The following is a 20,115-nucleotide window of genomic DNA, read 5'->3' as shown; positions in this document are numbered from 1 at the left end:
CAGTTTTACCATTCTAACCATCTAGGCCTGCAAGTATCTTTTCCCATTAAAAAATAATGAAAAAAAAAATCAATCCTTTATTTTGTTCTTGAACAAAACCACATTATGTTAGATACAAACAACAGGAACAAACAACAGAAATGATACATATTAATGCCTTCACCACAAACTAGCAGCATGGAGAAGACGTGTCTCAGTCTACATGGAGTTAACTAATGATTGTAGGGTTTTCAAATGCAAAAGAAAAATGGTTAATTTTTTAATATACACAAGATAGGAGGAATACAGGGCACATTTAAAGACTGAACTTTAATGCTTCTGTGTTACTAGCTAATAAAGAAAAGGAGTTCTTGAAAGGAAACAGTAAGAAGCAAATAAAGAGGCATTGTCACTTGACAGGTTACTTACATGCACAGAGGCCATTGGGAGTAAGACAGCATGAAAAATGTACAGGGGTCATTGAGATATGGCTCGTAATATATTAGTAAAATAAAAAGTATATGCACAAAATAAACTTTACCATGCAATAGTCTAAACACAAGGCAAATAAATCACATTAAGAAATGATAAACATATTTTATAAAAGCTTGGCAATTTTCTACATTATGCATAATATGAAGCATAGTTCTAGTATGTTCTAAAGAGTGTTCTTTTATGGCGTCCTGCAATAACATTTCAGTAAAATAAATAAAAAAATATATCTAGATATCACTGCAGTATATCTCTAGAGCATTTATAAAAACGTCAGTGAACCTAATAATGAAAAATATTTAATTTTTTCTGTGGGCTTTGGTCTAAAACCAACTTTACAATGATAAGATGTATGATCATGAAATTGTCTCTTGAAGGACACAATACTCTAGTATCAAGTTTGGAGGAAAGAAAAAACGGGATGATATTTTTCTTGTAAAGGAGAACATATTTGCTTTTAATTATAAAAAGCACCTGAAATATTCTCCTCTTTACACACAAACTATGTCTGATTTGCAGAATAATTTCATTTCTAGTTCCAGTAATATCCCAATATATCACAGCAAAATCTTGGCTCTCAAATCATTAGCTAGCCACACAAATCTCAGTTGACTATGGAGTATTTTACTAGGTCATTTCTCAGCACCCCAGTTCAGTCTCATCTCTAAGACAAAAGTAACAGGGAAGTCCCAATAGATTACATACTGCTAAACGATTTATTGAATTTTATACTAAGATATAGAGAAATACATTCTACTTTCTTGTGAGAGCAACATTTTGACATCTGGATTAGAATTCTCAGTTCCAAATTACTTATACTTATTTTGGATCCAACAGAAGAAAAGATCTGTTTTTTATTCTGAGACAGATGCACTGAAAGCTTGCAAAAGCCAGTGTTGCCATATTTGTGACTAACAATACCAGACGTGAGAGAGTAGTTCAGAGAAGGTAAATTCAGTACCACCTTAGTTAAACTTAACAAACTCATGTGAGCACCATAGCATTTCGGTGAATCTCTTTATATGCTACATTTGGCATCATTCCCCGGAATATTAGTGGTATTACCTTTAATACCTCAAGGACACTAAGATCAATGAACATTTCTAAGAGAAATCTTGATTCCAATCTGTGTTTTCATTAACTTTTTGACTTCTCAGGGGGAAGGGGAAGTGTCAGATGGTATTCTGAAAAGAACAGTTTCTTTTATGGTCATTTTGATAATCTTTAATGTTCATGTTTCTAATTTTTGACAAACACTGTAAAGTGACGAACAGCACTGATGGTGGCAAGCACTAAGGCAGGCAAACCATGCGCCTCAAAGTGCTGTCAACCTTCTTCAAAACATCCCCCTAAATCAAGATAAGAAAGTCTGGATTACCTTCCTTTCAGGGATTTAATTGATACAAAGTCTTTGAGCTAGTTTTGCTCCTAAAGTATTGCCTGCTCCTTCTCCTTCCCTGGCCATCCTCTTTCCTTTGATTATTCCTTTGTAGCATGCTGTGCTTAGTCACACTGACATTATTAACTATGTAGTTGCACTGTGAACTGTATTAAAAAATGTAACTGCCCTAAAGAAAAAGAATCAGTGTGTTTTGTTGGATTGCTCTTCAGTTAATCCAGTTAACAGCATGGCCACGCAAAGTTACACTGGCACAACTGAAGGGAGCAGCAATGCTGTGGGAGTGTATGCTGAGACCAATTGATAATACTTTAAAACCAGTGTTGTCAGAGACTTTAGGTCATAAAATCCAGTTTATTCTCAACAGTTTTTGTTAAGGTCATCATTAGTAAAACATGGTTCAGTGCTACTGCAATGAAGTCGAAACATTAAAACAACCAGAATGTTAAACCAGCAAAAGGAAGGAAACAAGTTAAAGCTTTCAATCTCTACATGTAAGCGTTTTCAGGGTAACGAGTAATTTTGTATTTAACTGTGATCATCTTAAATGTGACGGTGAATTAAGGAGTATAAATGACAATTACTGTTCTTTGACTTTATTAGATTTTATTTTCGAATGACTTTTAAGTAAACATAAATTCTGTAGTACTGATAAATTATGAGCTCTGATACTTTACACAGATTGTACAGGTAAGAAGAAATGTGAAAATAAAGATTTATATTGTTTAACTGGTGCACTCAAGAATGCAACTGAAAAAAACCCAGAAATTAATGCAATATATAAAACACTTTCATTACACTGTTTGGACAGGTATATCTTTTAAATTCTAATAAAAGTCTCTGCAAGTATCCCAAGAGACCACAACAACATATTTATCGTCACAGTATGTGATATCTATGCAAAGCAATAGAAACAGTTTCAACACATCGAGTATTTTATATTAAAAGAAGAAAAGAACTAAATTCCGCTCATGAACAAAGGGGTCTTCCTTCTTTACTACTAAAACTAATGAATTTTGCTCAGCAAGGATCTCTTACTCTACACTTCTACTTTCAAAATTTTCTAAAACAATTCAATTTTTCAGCAGTCTAAATAGAAAACCAAAACTTAGGATTCAGGCAGAAATCACTGCAAGGAGGATCAACTTCCACAGTTTGTTCTATTTGGTAACTGTAAATAACAGACTGGCTACGCAATGGCTCTTATTCCACTTCCGGCTGTAACGCTTCAACAAAAATGCCCTTTCATGATGTTCTCACATATATAGTCTATAACTATAAACACATATTAACAAGGATGCTACTGAAAAGCCTTCTGTAGAGCACAGTACAGTTATATAGATCGCAAAATTCATATCCTGTTTGTTTCTAGTGCTCCTTTAAGTATAAAACAGAAAACAATGTAAGCCTATATTAGGATATATTATGATGCATTTATTTTGTTGCAGCTTGCCTCTCACCGATTAAGCTGTATGTTTAAATAGCCAAGAACAAGCAGAGTAATGCTGGCATAATTAGAATTTTACTTATATTTTCCTAAGTAGCTCATTAGGTTTATATAACAGTGCCAGCTGAACAATTAATGGCAAGGTTTAGCTTGTAAAAAATTTAACCTGTTAAAGATACTTGCGTTTTTTTTTCATACCTGCATTGTGCTTTGCCAAATATTTGTCTTTGTACTGCTTTTTTTTCTTTCCAAACCAAGTACAGCTGGCCTGTTGCTCCTGTTTGGTCTTCTCCATGGCAATACAAGCAACTCGCCTGGCATATGGAGGAGAAAAAAATTTTTTTGTTGTAAGCAATGCATTTTTAAAAAGTCACACAGAATGAATTATAAAAATAAGACTTTTTAATAGTACAAGAGTACAGGAAAACTTTTCAAACCCTTTTTTTTTTGATGACTTAAAAGCACTTATATACAGAGGTATTTTGATATAAAGAATATCTTCTTAGAGGTAGATCATTAAAGCTCACAGATCAAGTGAGCATGGGAGGAAGGGTAGCTACTAAAATGGCTGTAGAGCACTTTGCAGCAGATTAGACGGGAAGAGCATGAGGTCTGAAAAGACCGCTATGGTCTAAATTACTTCAGAGCAAGTTGTGTTGAGGAACTGTTTTGAGGTCAATCTTTAGGATGAAGTATTGCAAGTGTTCCTGTTGCAATGCATACCAGTGTCTCCCTTATGTCAGGGCTTGCAAGGGAGCTCTTGAGATGGAATGAAATGTCTTGTCTGCCTCTGTTTCTCTTCTAGCAAAATCTCCCTTAGCCAGTCTAGGTGGCACAGGTGCTGTTAAACCCTTTACAGCACTCTAATTCTTTTCTGTATGAAATCTTGTATGAAATATTTTGGGCTAGATTATCCATATTGATAAACTTTCTGGAGTTATGGCCATGACTTTCATGGCCCAGGACTTGCTTGCCAGAGTTTGTGCCGATACATTTAAAATATTTACTAAACAGCTTCTGCAAGAGGTTATTTAAAGGCTCTGCATTGCTTTTGCAGTACTCAGTGCCATTGCTGTTCATTGAATCTGTCATTCAGGAATCTTTGCACTGTGACTTCTTTCTACTTTTTGGCTTTCACATGAAAAATTAAAAGGAGAGAAAACCCCCAGACTCCCTCAATGATCTTTGTGCTTGACATCTTGCTAACACCTTATTCCTGCAGCACTCTCACGTAAGCAGTACTAATGAAAACACTGTTTAGAACCTAAAGGAGAAATTAACTTGACCCCTTTACATAAACAATTTGTATGTAGCCTTCAATCCTGGTTTCCTATAGTGTATCAGAAAGCACAATGTTTACTAACACAGGTGTTTATTTTTCTAATGTAACCACACATACGATATTGCATGCAACCCTTACTGCTATGCATATACGAGGACAAAAAAAAAAAATCAATGCCACACAAACTGAGACAATATATAGACTTTTTTTTGAAAAAAGAAAAAATTACACAAAAACTAGCTATACAACAAATGAAAAGCGTGAAAGACAGAAATAAAAGCAAAGCTAAATTCATTTTTATAGAAAACTTAAGTCATACCATTCTTGAAGTTCAGGAGAAGGAATAAGACCTGCAGTACCATTTTTGGAGTTCTCAAGTTTACCCTGCCACCAGTTGTGATCATCTTTGCTAATGATTTGGATAATATCACCAACTCGGAATCTGATGCCAGCTTCTTTGCAAGGAATGAGGTCATCCTTTGCTGGATCATATTCAAATTGTGCTCTTACATATATCTATAAAAAAGAGTTTATGAAAGACACTGCGGTATTATTACTGGTACAGTAGTAAGAGTAACAGGTGAAAATTTGATCTGTGCATGTAGCTACACATACTGTTTGCAACAAGCAAAGGAAGAAACAGAATGGCAAAAGCATAAGTGATAGTTGAAAATGAAACAGAACCCCCCCCAGCAAACAATGGAGACTTATGATGTTACTTTGAAAGCTCATGTCTTCTACATACTGTAAAACCCGAACAGCAAAAATGAACACGTAATATAAACTGATAGAGTCCCTCAAATCAGTATTAACTATCATGAATCATTACAGACTAAAAGCCAGCAGCTTAAAACTTGAACTGTACTGTACTTTCCAACTGAAGTCCCATGATATGTTTTAAAAATTTGTATGACAGGAAATTTTATTGGACAGTATAAAGGACTTAGGCTACATTACTGATCTTTAGTATTCAGACTGAAAAAAGTACCTTTGGGGTTTTTTTTTAGATTAAATAGGAAGTCCTGTGTTGCATCTATCACATACAGTTACTTGGGAGGAATCTGGGAATTCTCTGCATGGGTTTTTCAGTAAAAGTTTACTCCCATATAAATGAAAACTAATGATTTGAGTAAGTTTTTCTCTAAGGAACATTAACAGAAAGAATTAAGATTCTGACTTCACAATTTAAAATAATATACCAATCCTTGCTTTGTGGGTTAATGAGGTCTCAACCCTAGAAAATAAAAATAAAAGTGATCTCCAGTTTTGGTTGCTAATTACAGCCCTGATGCATCCAAGAATCTTAAAATTGGAATTAAATGTCATGTACAAGATGGGTAATTTCTACAGTTTATGAACTTCAAACATCACCCTATAGCATCTCAGACAGCCATGTATATTCTACTGCTGATTTTCTTACTATAAATTGACTAGATTTAAAAAAAAAAAAATTTACATTGCAAAGTAATATCCTTCATTTAAACTGTAACAAACACTTTTCAACTTTGCTCAAATTCTGCTCCAAAAATAGCTGTAACTATGCAGTGTGAGCACTATTCATGGCACTTTTAAAAGTTTATTTCTATAGTAATCCAATCTGCAACCCAACATACGAATAAATTAACTTAACATGGCTAATCAGGACTATCTTGTACCTGATGCATTTTTATCTGTTTACAGTGAGAGCATCAGATGATAATACCAATATAGAACTCAATTTTTAATATACTAAATCTGACCCTTGTTCTGCTGTGCATTGTGTGAGCTTCCACAAGCAACCCAACTTCTTTTAATCACCTGAAAAATAGGATATTTTGAAACCAACTACTTTTCTTTAGTAATTGGCTTTCTATGAAGTAATCAGTATTGAACCAATCCCTTATTTCCCCTCAACCTTATCTAACATAGGTCTAGAAAAGTGAGCAGTATTTTTACCATCTAGAAACTTCCTTGCTTTTCAAGTCCCTGCTCCAGTTTGAGCCATTATCTACCATATATTGACTGTTCATGGAATGTTACAGACTTCCTTACAGATAGCAATGTATCTGTTATCGAAGCCCTTACTGTCTTCAAGGATGACAAGCTACCAGAAAAATACGCTGGTTCAATGGGAAAAGACTCTTGAAAAAAAACAGGTAACTATAAATGGTGCGAGTACGAGGAACACCATTATTCTGATATTGCCTTGAACAAACTCTCTTCTCCTGGGAAAAATACCTTATGAGAGGAAAACCAAAACCTAACACAACAGCTTGGAAGGTCTTTTGTGGAGCCTTTCCAGGACTACATTCAGGCAGCTGGAAACTTCAGAAGACAACAGAAATTTGAAAGAACCATATAGCTGTAAGCTTTAAAAATGGGAAACGAAGTGAAAGCAATCCATCCTTGTAACTGATATTCCAGCCAACTTAACCAGACAGTAGTATAAAAAGATTGTTAAAGACAACAGATCATGGAGTCCATTGACTCTTTTGGATGGAACTGCAAGAGTTATTATTGAAACCCTTGGCAGAGTAAGAGGTTGAGTCCACATTAAGATTCAGAGGCAGATTCTGGAAGGGCTATATATAAATGGAGCAGTTACTGAAGATGAATCACAAATCTCTTGAAGGTATGTGTTGATTTGGAGGTTGCAGTAAAAAAAAAATAAATTCTGAAAACTGCAAAGGGAATCATAGCGAATCCTCTGCAGAGCCCTTAAGGGCTTTCTTGGAATACTCTGGAGAGGGAAGGTCGTTCTTTGGTCCATGACGACATGTACTACTGTCAAGGTAACAAAGTTAAGGGAGGTTACTGAATCTGGGCCTTAGGACTGAAAATATAAGAGGCTATCTTCAGACTTATCAACTCTCAATAGAAACTGTCCTTAATGTTTTTCTTTGAAGAGTTTTCTTAATGTTAATAATTAGTTATAGACCAACTCAAGCTTTAGAATCTTTGTCAGTACAATTTTTTAGAGTATTAGACACTTGCCATACTAGTCTCCATTTCAGCTAAAATATAAATTTGAGCTTTCCTCCAAGATGAAAACCTGCACAGGTCATTGCACAACAATAAGTCTATTAATGCATTCTAAACTAAAACATCTCCAGTTAAATTTACAATGACTTTGTAACTCTCACACATATGGACACATGAAAAATTGCTATTTTGAATTAGCCACAAACAAATGAGTTAAAAAGAAAAATGAAAAAAATGGAACAAATTTTCCAAGCTTAAATGTTTTAGTCCAGCACATACAGAATATGAGGGGGAAAAAGATAAGCAGGGATGTTCACTAGCAGCTAAGTTTACAAAAATTCCCATGGAGGATATCTATTCACCTGTCGTCCTTTTGGTTGTGTTGTCGATGGCAAGTCCTGCAGAATAAAGTCAACCCAGGAGAAGAAATTTTCATTTTACTTTTTAAGGGTATACAACACCATTTGTTAGTGATTCATACTACATTACAGTAAAATGGTAAGTCAGACAAAAGTATAAAGCATTGACCCATGTTTAGAGATATTTTTTTCTTAAAGAAAAATCAAACCCAGGCTGTTTAGCAGCAAGCTGAAGAAAGCAGGTAAAAAGTTTAAGCAGATAGAAAATGTGCTTTTTAATAAATAATTCAGCATCTTCAACACAAAAGCACCATCAAGTGAAAGAGGCTCTTCATGTGAATGCCTTTTCCACTTAATACCTAGTCTTGTTTTTAAAAGAGAAGGATGACTATTATAAATATTAAAAATTTTATTATTAAAAATGTATAATGTGATTAGTTGTTCTGAGGAATAAAATTATAACTACTAATCGTGGTACAAATTCAATTTAATTCACAAAAATGTCTTAAATTTTTCATCCACAATTATTTTTCATTGTATTAATTAATAAGCACTTTACCTTGTGGCAAATAATTTCTAAGTTGTAATTTTTTTAATAGTTAAAGGAGTAGTTACTCAGTTTTGTTTTTTTTAGCTAGTCCCATGAACTCATGATATTGACAGCACTCTTACTGAAGGAACTTGCGTGTACAGTTACTACACTGGTCCAAACAACGACAAATGATAAACAACACAAATTTTAACATTACTGTACTTTAGAAAAACAGGAGACCAACGGCATCTTTCTACCTGAATACATATGAAACAGAAGTACTTTGTGTTAAAGATGTGATGATAATAGCTTGGTTTGTAGTGCAGTTTAAAGCCACTTCCTTTTGCTTTTCATATCCAGGCAAGGCTCATATTTCACAAAGTATGTGCACGTACCACAACAGCAGAGGGCACACCAATTCGTTAACTCAGATAGCGGAAACCAGTACACGTTCCAGAGGTCTCTCAAAACACAAAACTTAAAAAGAGTCTCAAATGTCTTGAAATACCAACTGCACAGTTATTCTTTCTTCAAACACTGCTTCCAAAGTTCAGGATGGAAATAAAACTTCCACTTGAAACCTTTGCTTAGTTTTGAGGAAACTGCTAACAATGATTTCAGGATGATTGAAGTGTCACATTACAGTTATTAACATTTAATTCACTATATGGCTTTTAATGAGAAGAATATGTTGGAAAAAACCCTTAAAAAAAAGAAAATGGGGAGGTACATATGTAATAACCTTGGTTCTATCAGCAGGACAAAATTTTCCACTGACCACACAATAAGTATAACAGTAATGGCAGATGAGCACCAACAAAACTTTCACACTTTCTCTGTGTGGAACTGGAAATCTTACCGAAACAGAATTGTTAGTGCTGCTATGACCATTAGCTGGGGACTGTCTGGATGTAGAGGGGGAATCTCTCTGAAATAAGACACAAGGTTCATTAACAACACAACACTATCACAGGAACACAGATATATTTAAAAGAACAGTTACATCCACAGCCTTATAACCATTTGCTTAGCTGCTTCATCTGTGAAAGCTTCCACACTACAAACTCCACAAATCTGAAAACTTTTTTCATAGTTTAAGATTCAGGTTTGACGTTTCGATGTATCCTAGATAATAACTATTTTTATATTGCCTTAGCAATCAAACAGCTTTTTAATTACTGAGTATCTGGGACCTCTTAGATCTCATGTGGCTGACAATGCTAAAGGCCATTAGTCATACTGGTGTCTTTGTTAAAGTAATTGCCTGAAAGTTATATGCTGAATAGTACTTTGAATAGAATGAGGCACATACTCCATTTTAAAGACACTTCTAAATCTTTGTTCAGCTGTGTGGTGGAGGTCAGTGTTGATCAGTTTCTACCCTGTAAGATGCATCTCTCCGCAGTGTCTCAAAGACACTGAAGCTAACACATGAGAAGGAAGCTGGATACTCTCTTCTCCCTCCTCATCCATTTTACAGTGTACTGAGTTTTTTTCCCCCCAACATTCTTATAGGCTTAAAAACATTAAACTTTGCCAAAATATATCACTTTAAAAAAGCCACCTCTCTTAACTCGGACTACCAGTGTGGTCCTACACTTCATTGAGGAGACAGCAGATGCAGGGTGCACACCTGGAAATTCTACAGAAAGGATAATAGGAATTTCTGACTGGGTTTTGCAGAGGCAAGAAAGTCACTTGTAGAACAATCTTTTTCACATGCCATTTTGATTGTAGTGATTGTGATATAGTACTTAATTCCGTAAGATCAGATAATTCAGCCACCTCTTCAGGAAATAATTCAATCATACATTGTGACAAAAAAAAAAATTCCCTTTACCCTCAAAGGAATTTTGAAATATAATGTTCCATGTCAAAGGTCAATTTAGGAATGTCTGGTAATTTTGCATAACATCAAGGATAGCAGAAAAAAAGGGCTAAAACAGTTTTCAAAGAAAACAAAGTTATCCCTGTCACATTTTATCAATACAAGTGCCCTCTGTGAATAAATTAAAAACCAGAATTGGAGCTAAACTGTTCATGCAACAACATTAATCAGGTAAATGTCCTCTAATAATGTTCTCAAACTTATACTGATTATGCGATAGCGCTCATAGCTATTTAAAAGCATCAAGAAAAGTTAAAATGACAGGCAATACTTTATCACTCTTGCTGCCTGTACACTTGATGTGCAACAAACTCATGTAGAACTTCGGCACTTTTTTGTGGACTCATTAGACATGATTTCACAGAAAGTTCCATGTGTAACTATCTAGATGCTTGCTTTGATTTTAAAACAGTTGAGGACAGATAGGGCAATATTATGGCTATAAAGTCATTGTGGTTCAAAGTATGTAGGTCTGTATGCTTCTGCTACTTGCATAAGAACAAAATGCTCATTTGGCTCCCAGAACTATTTGCAACATTTAACGGACTGGGGGAAATCAGCTCTAATTCTATTTACAAAATCACTCCAGCATAACAAGTTTAAAATGTTCAAATGAGACCAAATAAGCTATTCATTACTGAAAAACAAATAGAAAAAAGAAAAGCCTAAAGGATCGTTATTCCTTTTTTTTGTGTACGGGATTATCAGCATCACCTTTATCAAATAGCAGCTAGGAGATACTTTTTACCAAAAAAGCAGTGACTTCCTTCTTTTATTAAAGAGATTTTCTGCTTGCTCTGCAATTCTGCCTCTGCAAATTTCTCACTTTCAAGAAGAGGTGAAAAATTAATTTTACCTTTTTTTCCCCCTTTTTCTTTTTTTTTTTTTTTTTTAACCTATTTTGTTATGATCTGCTAGTCAGTGATGGTTTAGCAAGGGAAAGCTTTGGAAAGTGATGCAAGCACCCAAGTCATTTGGAGAAAAACAAGTTTAGAGTAACTTGGAGAATACCACTGTTTCCGGACTCTCTTGAAGGCTTCTCCCTTTGAAGAAAATTTTCTTGGTTTGAGAATGTTTTGATTTGTATTCCTCCAACAATTCTCAACAAAAGACAGCATATTACTCAAAGCAAATGTTCATCATAACATACTGAGGAAAATACACATTTTCAGTGCTATTGGTGATTTCATCAGTACTAACTGTAAGAAATTAATCAATCAAGCTAGTCAAGAGCCAGATGTACAATTTTTAAATAATTAGGCAGTTCTGCCACAATTTCAAAGGCATTTAGATTCTTAATTTCCTAGGGACCTGGTCTTTCTTTCCAAAAATATCAGACTCAAAAGTTAAGAGAAAAATTGTATTATGCACAGTCTAATGAGACAAATCAATAAGTAGAGAGATCCTTGTAGAATGCTAGGACTGCTTAGAACTGGACTGGAAAACTTCAGCTTTGGTTGTGAGTTTGTTTCTCCAGTAAATCAGAAAAAGCCCTAGTTCTCCTGGGGATAAGATCAGAAAAACACTTGGAGGATCCAATGATTCTGAGTAGTGTAGAAATGTTATCATCATATTTCAGTATAACTTGACTATCTAGACTTCCCAATCTTGTGTAGCCCCAAGCCAAATAACAAAATGTCAGTCTTTTGGATCCTTGCTCTTCAGTTCAAGCACCACAGCTGAAGCCGTAGAGGAAATAATCACAATTATTTCCAAACGATGGCAAAACCAGTTTCCTGTTGATTCCTTGTTCTTAGGTGTGGATTATGAATGATAAATAAATGCATTTGAGATGCAATCCTATAGCAGAAGTCAATTACGTCTACTAGATGTGGCCTGATCAAATTAGATACTGACAAGAACAGCTAGATTAATGACACTGTTGCCAGATCCACAAAAAAAATGAGAGGGACTTTCCAAAAACCTGAAAATACATTTCAGTTTCAGTCTTGCTCAAGGAACCTTTCTGGCAGTATTTTTAATAAAAATGTAAAAAAGGTTTAAGACTATAAAAAGTCTTAAAAGTCTGAGCACTAATGGAAACATTGCAAGACTAAAGGAAAAAATCCATGGTGATTACCACCAGATTTCTTATATATATATATATATATATATATATATATATATAAAAATATATAAAAAAAGGCTTTTCTTCTTAATGAAACAACTTAAGTGTTTCACGAAGACAATCTGAAACATAAAGGATGTTTATAAATAAAGTTCTTTTGTTAAAAAAAAAAAATATATTCCCTTATCATTCTCACATATCTGACACTATAAAAAGTTACTTGGAGTGTTTTGTCAGTACAAAGTATGAATGCAAATGTAGCTAGAGCAAAATGCTTACTCAGTTGGATAAAGCTGAAATGTATAAACAGCATATGGACTCATCAGCCATAAAAAGAATATGTTGCAATAATTACTTCAGTTCATGTTTATGTAAGTCTGTAATTTCCTGGATATCTGAAGCAGAAAAACACAACATCCTGGCTACTATGTTATCTAGATATCTGAGTAACTCAGGCCATTTGCCACACCAATGACCAAACAGGTCATCTCACAGTAGATCAGCTGATCAAATCTTTATACAAGGGAATTCATAAGTATTATATTTTCAAGTCTACTCCATGAAATAGAAGGCCTGGTAAATGAACGGAAGGCATGGGTGCAGGAAAAGCCACAAATCCCTAAGAAACTTGAAATTATTCAGTTGATATTTTGGAAAGTGCCTAGCGACACCAAAGTACCATTACATACTATAGGGACAAGACTTCCCTAAATATGCAAAAGTAGCTTAATATTTAGAAAACACCACTACAACACTTCTCTTAAATGCCTACAAAAGAAGAAAAATATGGCAAGTGAAACACAAATCTCAGTTATTTAGAAAAATAACATCCTGTGCCCCCCTAACCTTTGTGTATAAAGGCATATTGACAGATTGTATATAAAAGGCAGATCACCTCTGATTCTACTAATATTTAGTTGTTCTTATTCAAGATTAACAAGATATTTTGCAATCCAATGATGTGATCATGGTAGGAGCCTCAAAAACCCCCAATTATCGATTCTGTTTTATATTCCTTTTCTGGTAAAACCATACTACGTGAGCACCAGTCCATGACTGAAGGGAGGGGGGGAACCAAACATAAATTTATACTGAAATATTGCCAAAAAATACCTTAACTAGTAAAGATTGTACTAGTTAAGACCCAATATCTCTGAATTTATTCTGCTAGAGAGCATCAGAAGCAAACTTTTTGTGTCTTAGTAATGTCATTCAACATTAATTTTTAGCCTTTATCAATGGTTAAGAATTTGATTCATCATCTGAATCACAGTCCTGAAAAAGTCTGTGAAAAAAAATTCTCTCTGTACCAAAGGACTAGTAATGCTTTAATAGAATGATTTAAAAATGTTGGCTTTTTGTAACAGTTGAAAATCTAGCCAAAATCATAGTGTGGCTGAGCAGGTGGAAGAGACTCAGCCACCTCTGATTAAATGAATGCTAAATGCCATAAAGTGTGATAATTAGACATACTTAATTTTTTTCCTCTGTCTTTGATCACACATTTCTAGTTTTACTGTTTTTTCCAAAGAAAGGTAAGAGTCCATTTTCCTCTCTTCCATGAAATAAATAGTCACGAAGAACCTAAGGACACAAAGCTAAGGAAAAGAGATGATCTGCTACTACTAAAATGACACCTAATGGTATTAATTTAAATCTGCTTGCCGAATTATTTTCTCCAAATAATAATCTTCCCAGCAGGTATATAGTTTCACCAATTTCTGTATTTTAATATTGGGATATGAGATATCTTTTAGTATTACTGCTATTTACAGCACAGAAGTCTACATAAATTTGTCAGCATACTCTAGAATTTCTATTTGAATTTTTTTTTTTTTTAAAGCCTTTGCATTTCATGAAAAACTTCTGCTTTCATATTTATACTTTTTAAGAAAATCAGCCTCATAGGTAAAAATTTGTCAAACCTTCTACCTCTAAAACTTTTAGTTCTTGTTGACTTCCATTAAAAGTACAGAAGGCAACCAAAAAGCAGTAATTTTTTTCTTTCAAACAGATTATTCCAACAATCAAAATAGCAGTTTCTGTGTGTTCTAGCATCTGCTGAGACACAAAAACAATTAGGGTGAAATCACAGCTCTAATTAAGATAAGGTGCTTGACTTCAACAGGGATTGTGATTTCACTCTTGGAATAATTCTAATTTGGGAACTGTTTGCGCAGTTAAGCATGTGGCACAGAAAAGACTGGCATCATCTACATAGTGCGTATGCCATCTGTATGCTTAAATTGGAACAGTATCTCTCAAGTAGCCATTTTCTAGAATTTAATTCCCTTCAGTTGCAATCTGGAACATAACTTTGTGAGCAGAAGGGAATTAAACGTTACTGTGCAAAAACCATAATACCAAGTTTCTACTTCAACAAGAACTAACTCCAAATCTGTTTTTCTTCTGTAATGACAAATACCGTTTTTTCATGGAAACATGCTATTAAGCCACGTGTAACTGTTACAGACAACCATCACAAATTTACCTCAACAGGGTTATACAGAAACAGATTCTTCAGTTAACCCTTAACAGCCCAAAGCAGTACAAATAATGTTTGATGCCTAAAAAAAGGAGGATCGTTCCTCAGCTTAGGAACTTTATAATAGAGTTCCTGGAGAATGAGTTTAAACTGTAATTTTTTTAAAGGGGCTTCCTAAATGCATGAGTTGAGGATCCCCTTTCCTTTTTTTTTTTTTTTTTAAAATAATAGGCTGTAAAGAGTTAGTTAAGGTGCTGATGAGATGAATATGAAGGCAGGGCTGAGTAGGTAAGTGGGACCTACTCGTGTTCCGTTATCTTTGTTGTAAAATTGGTGTGCGTGATCTAACAGGACAGGCAGAAACAATTTCCCAGAAAGCAGTAACATTCAGCCATCAGCAGGCAGTTAGTTACAGGACTGAGGAAGAAATGGCATGGTTCATTAAATTAATTACCTCACAGGATGAAGATTGCGTGCGATAACTTGGCACAATCTTAAAGGTGATACTTCCACGCATTTCCCTCTGCAAAAAGAGAAGCACTTCTTTAAAGACTAAGACACTGAAGACAAATCTCCAAATCAGTAGTGCTTGAAAGGAAAGCATCATAGTTTGAGAGCAGCAGTATGTTTTCCTAAAGTAAATATTCAGAAAAGCTAAAATGCTATGGTTCATTTGTCATTTCACTCAGAAACAAACATTTAGATCATCTCTCATTAATCTAAAAGATAAACATACATTATTAGTTTGTTCGCCTGACCAGCTTTTGAATGCCTAGAACCTACAGCTGTATTTTAAGGTGAGGAATTCAGAATTCTGCAGAATAACAGCAGATTGTGGCAACATATTTCCTCAGCCCTATTTTCTTAAATGACAGTTCGAATATAAGTGCCACCACAAGGCTGACAACTGCAGGACTCAATCTGGGCAGAAAGGTAAGCAGATTACTTCGAATGATCTTGCAGTTTTTCTCCTTTCTCTCTTTGGCTGGCTTATTGTAAGCCAAAAAAATGCTATTTGCCTGGACTCACTTAAGCTTGTCTGTATAGTTCTGGACACAACAAAAAGATTAGTGATATCATCCAAGATCCCAAGATTAGGGTTGCATGCAGAAAAATATGCAAGTGTTATGAAATATCAAACTGACTTTACTAGCAAGGCCCAAGATGGAGATTTCCTGCAAAAAGCCAGACTGTCTGATCTCAAAATATTTTTTTCTTTGTAACATCAATAACCATGAGCCACAATAGTTATAAATTGAAAGAAGGCATCTTCCAGCTACATATAAGGAACACATTTTTCCCTGTGATGATAATTATGGAACAGGTTGCCCAAAGAGGCACCTGTTCTGTCAAATCTCTGTCCTTGGATATTTTCAAGGCTTAATCAGACAAAGCGCTGAGCAACCTGGGCTGAATTCAATGTTGACCCTGCTTTGTGCAGGAGATTGGACTGGAGACCAGCTGACGTTACTTCCAACCTGAATGGTTCTATGATTTATTGTCTTTGTATTTGTGTAGCAATTATATCAATAGGCAGGAAAAGTTTCTTTTCTCTCATAGTATACTCAGTGACTACACTTAGTGTAGACTGAAGATTTAAAGGGCATGATCTTTATAGACTAACTTGGGATAAGTACTAGGAGGAAAGCAGTATTTTTTCTGATATGTCTACTAGAGACAAGAGAAGAAACTCCTGCATTTCAACACAGGAAACTCAGACATTAGAAAAAACTTTCTAAAACATAGAAGAATTACAAACTAAAGTCAACTGCCCAGAGAGTTTGGGGAAACTCCATTACTCAAGTTTTTTTAAGAGCTGGTCAGACATATGTCCGTCAGGATTGGTTGAGTGTCAATGATCTTTTCCGTGCGACTATATGGAATAAATAAAATGACACCTGGAGGTGCCTTCTACCATTCCTGGGTACAACATGCAAAAAAGCCACTACTAAAAAACAGGGGAGAGCCTGTAGAAGGCTTTAACAGCTGAACACAGGAAGACTTTGTGTTACATGCACATGTAGGCTATCAAGAAAAGAAGAAAAAAGGGAAGTCACAATGCAATTACTTAAAAATTTTGTCAAAATAAGACAGGCAGTTCCATAAAGAACATGAGAAAGATTGCAAGCACTTACAAGCATTTTTTGTAGTTGTTCTACAGTTTGATTTGCCACACTGATTCCGTTTATTTCTCGGATTTCATCCCCTACGTGTAGCGTACCTGTGGAGTTAACAAAACACACAATCACCTCAAACATGTTTTTACACATTGAGATAATTGTAAGACAGTACTAACATTCATATGAAGGCATAAATATGAAACAATGTTAAAATAAGTTTTTTGGCTAGATTCAGAAAAGGACTTTGGTAACTACATTTTAGGTACCAAAGATTACGAATCTGTCTTTCAGAGTGCAGTCAATACACCAGCATGAGATGCCCAGGCACCCTATAAAGTATATGGGGAAAACATCAGTCCCTTACAAGGACACTGCAAAATCCCACACCTTGAAAAGAAAGTCACCTGCAACTAGTCAGTTGGAAACGTTCAACAGAGACATTCAAGCAGTATTTTATCAGGTGACTACTTAATGCAGTTTGGCTTCTGGACATAGTTGTAATTTTATCTGTCAGACTGCTGTATTTTTTCATTTCTCTGATTTTGATTTGCCATAGTTACAGTATGCATTTTCTGTATGTACACTTGACTTCAGCTTGAATGTAAATGATTGGTGTGACTACCTACAATGTCAGATGATAAAACGAGTATCTACTTAGGCAAGTCATAAACTGACCTGCTGAAGCTGGGATGGGAATGGCATGCTACAACATGGCTCTAAGACACTACAAAAGCTCAACAGGGAGGAGGCAGTGAATGAATTAATTATCTTCAGGATTAGAAGCAACCTAGGAGGCTCTTTTTGGATGGTAATTTCTGACTTGAGTAGCTCAAGGCCACCTAATTCTCTAGCAGTTCCCCCAAAAAACTTCCATCATTTATTATTAGCCAGAAGATGTTTTTCATATGTAATGAAATATGACAAGACCATTTACTTCACATATATTTCTTTCTGCTGTATGATTTAAATAATTTGTGCAAGTATCCTTTTCTAAATACTGTACCTAATACGATTACTGTACCTAATATAATTAATCTTACTTGGAAAACTAGCAACTGGCAAACATTTCCTAAACTAAAACATATCTATGGAGAATTACCTGAAAAAAGTCAATCAACTAGAACCCTGAGAAATCCTTAAAATTCTTTTCCTGAACCAAAACAGTCAGTTTTTCCAAAGAATACCATGCAAGCAAAACTTTCAGCTGGACAAATGTATGAAGAAATCAAACTGTGTGCCTGCTGAACACAAGCACAGCCTGAACCAAGGAGAAGAATCCTGAAAAGCTCTGTTGCTACGATTCCCTTTGGGCTCTCTTCTGCGAAACAGAAGCTCACTTGGCAGTGCTGCAGGAGAGAGCCCAAAGTTTACAAAAACTTTCAGTACTCTCAACAGTCCTTCAGCCACATTAAATGATCCAAACAATTCTACAGGAGCTGATCTGCTGATAGTGAAATTATAAAAAAGGACTCATCACAGTTGTTCTTCACTCTTCAGTGGAAAAATTATCACAATTAATAGTTTACTGAATGTGAATGCAACAGTCCTGCATCTGAATTTCAAATTAATCTAGTTTACATCTAGAATATTAATGACCAAATCTCTAGTGAAACACTTAGAAAGTTCAGTTTTGGCAGACTTTCTCAAGAAAGCATTCAATACCCAATTCTTAAAAAAAAAAAAAATTCTAAAAAAAATGAGGCTCTGTGTTGACTGTATCATGCCAAAATTAAATTGTGTTTGAAGTGAGTGTAATTGTTATTAAACAATAATATTGAATCAGAAAGAGCATATGCCCTGGAATAGTATAAAGATTCTTTGGCATTCTTCAAAATAGAAATCTGATGGAATTAAATACTAGAATGAGAATCAGACTCAGTAATATTCCGGTATCAAATCATTTCAATAGCGCACTTAAATAAAATCCCCTCTTCTTGAGCATTTCCCATTTCTGTTATTCTGACAGAAGTGAATATTGTTCTGTTCATGCCTGGAATGGAGCAGTATACATAAAAGTTGGGAATAAAGCATGGACATTTAGCAGTAGATGGTCATTTTATTTTGGGAGGTGGATGCATTGATAAATCACAGGACGACATTTTCAATCTGAGGCAAAAGGCTTTCATTACTTGCAGAAACTTTTTACTCTTTATAAATATTCTTGACGGAAGAGTATTCTCGACGTCTTTGAATAATGAGTCTTCCGCACCATCTGTGACTCCCATGATACCTATGCTTAACCATCTGATTTTGGTTGCTTTTGTTTCCTTTTCTATTGGCAGTGCAGTGTTTATTTAGAACTTAAGCTATTAATGACTTACTGATGTATAACACATCTGTAATAACAAAGAATGGATGTATTTCTGGAGTAAATGATTTCCTTCTTTTTCTTTGCAAGTCAGAGTGAAGACAGTTTTAGGAAGTGTGTGCTCTTGCTCTGCACAGAAGTATGAGAAATCCTACCCTATTAGGAAGAAGACAGAACAAATTCTTGGAATCCCTATTTGGAAACATGTTTTGTAGCCAAAAGAAAATTCTGTAGCTTGGAAATTGAAAGGCTGTGAACGTATAACCATATTTTCACCAAGCAATCACATACATTTTGTTAGAATTGAATGAACATTATCAGGGGTATCAGTGTTTTAAAAATCGGCGTGAGTTTTACCTTAATTCACTTCAAGAATGTAGCACAGACAATGTACAACTGCTGCTTTTCTAGTGAGGTTAAATGGGCAGCCAATAAGTCCTCTCTCTTCTTTGGAAATCTTTTTAAATGACATATTAGGACCTCTTCTTATATGCATTTTAAGAACGAATTCACATTTAAGCACGTATGCCCCAAAACCAGTCAGCAGAAAAACCCTATGGGTTAAGATGCTGAGAGCTGCTGAGAACTCAGGCTATATGCAGATCCCCTGAAAATAATATTAACAGTATGAGTAGTCTAAACAGAATCCACAGGTAAAAAGTGAACGGACAACTGAGCTAAGTTAGGGCACAGACACAAAGGTGAAAGCCAAGTCATAATTACAAGACTGAGATCTAAGATACAATCCATTTACTTATCCTAAAAAAGCAGACAATGCTTTTTTGCAGACAAAAG

The 20,115-nt window shown here is 35.0% G+C and overlaps 1 protein-coding gene across 11 annotated transcripts in view; it reads right to left on the bottom strand.

The window, feature by feature from the left end:
• CASK (calcium/calmodulin dependent serine protein kinase) overlaps nt 1-20,115 on the bottom strand; it is a 235,006-nt gene that overhangs the window by 17,921 nt on the left and 196,970 nt on the right. For 4 of the 11 annotated variants that reach the window (XM_076355172.1, XM_076355180.1, XM_076355187.1 and 1 more), the window contains 6 exons: nt 17,028-17,113; nt 15,347-15,415; nt 9,311-9,379; nt 7,923-7,958; nt 4,919-5,115; nt 3,516-3,631 (listed from right to left, as the gene is read on the bottom strand). In XM_076355172.1, the coding sequence (XP_076211287.1) occupies nt 3,516-3,631; nt 4,919-5,115; nt 7,923-7,958; nt 9,311-9,379; nt 15,347-15,415; nt 17,028-17,113 (573 nt within the window). The remainder of the gene's footprint in view (nt 1-3,515; nt 3,632-4,918; nt 5,116-7,922; nt 7,959-9,310; nt 9,380-15,346; nt 15,416-17,027; nt 17,114-20,115) is intronic. The other 7 variants (XM_076355214.1, XM_076355224.1, XM_076355234.1 and 4 more) reach the window with 3 other exon arrangements.

Source organism: Aptenodytes patagonicus, chromosome 1 (genome assembly GCF_965638725.1).
Source record: "Aptenodytes patagonicus chromosome 1, bAptPat1.pri.cur, whole genome shotgun sequence".
Taxonomy (NCBI): Eukaryota; Metazoa; Chordata; class Aves; order Sphenisciformes; family Spheniscidae; genus Aptenodytes; species Aptenodytes patagonicus.
This window is presented reverse-complemented; position numbering and strand designations above follow the sequence as displayed.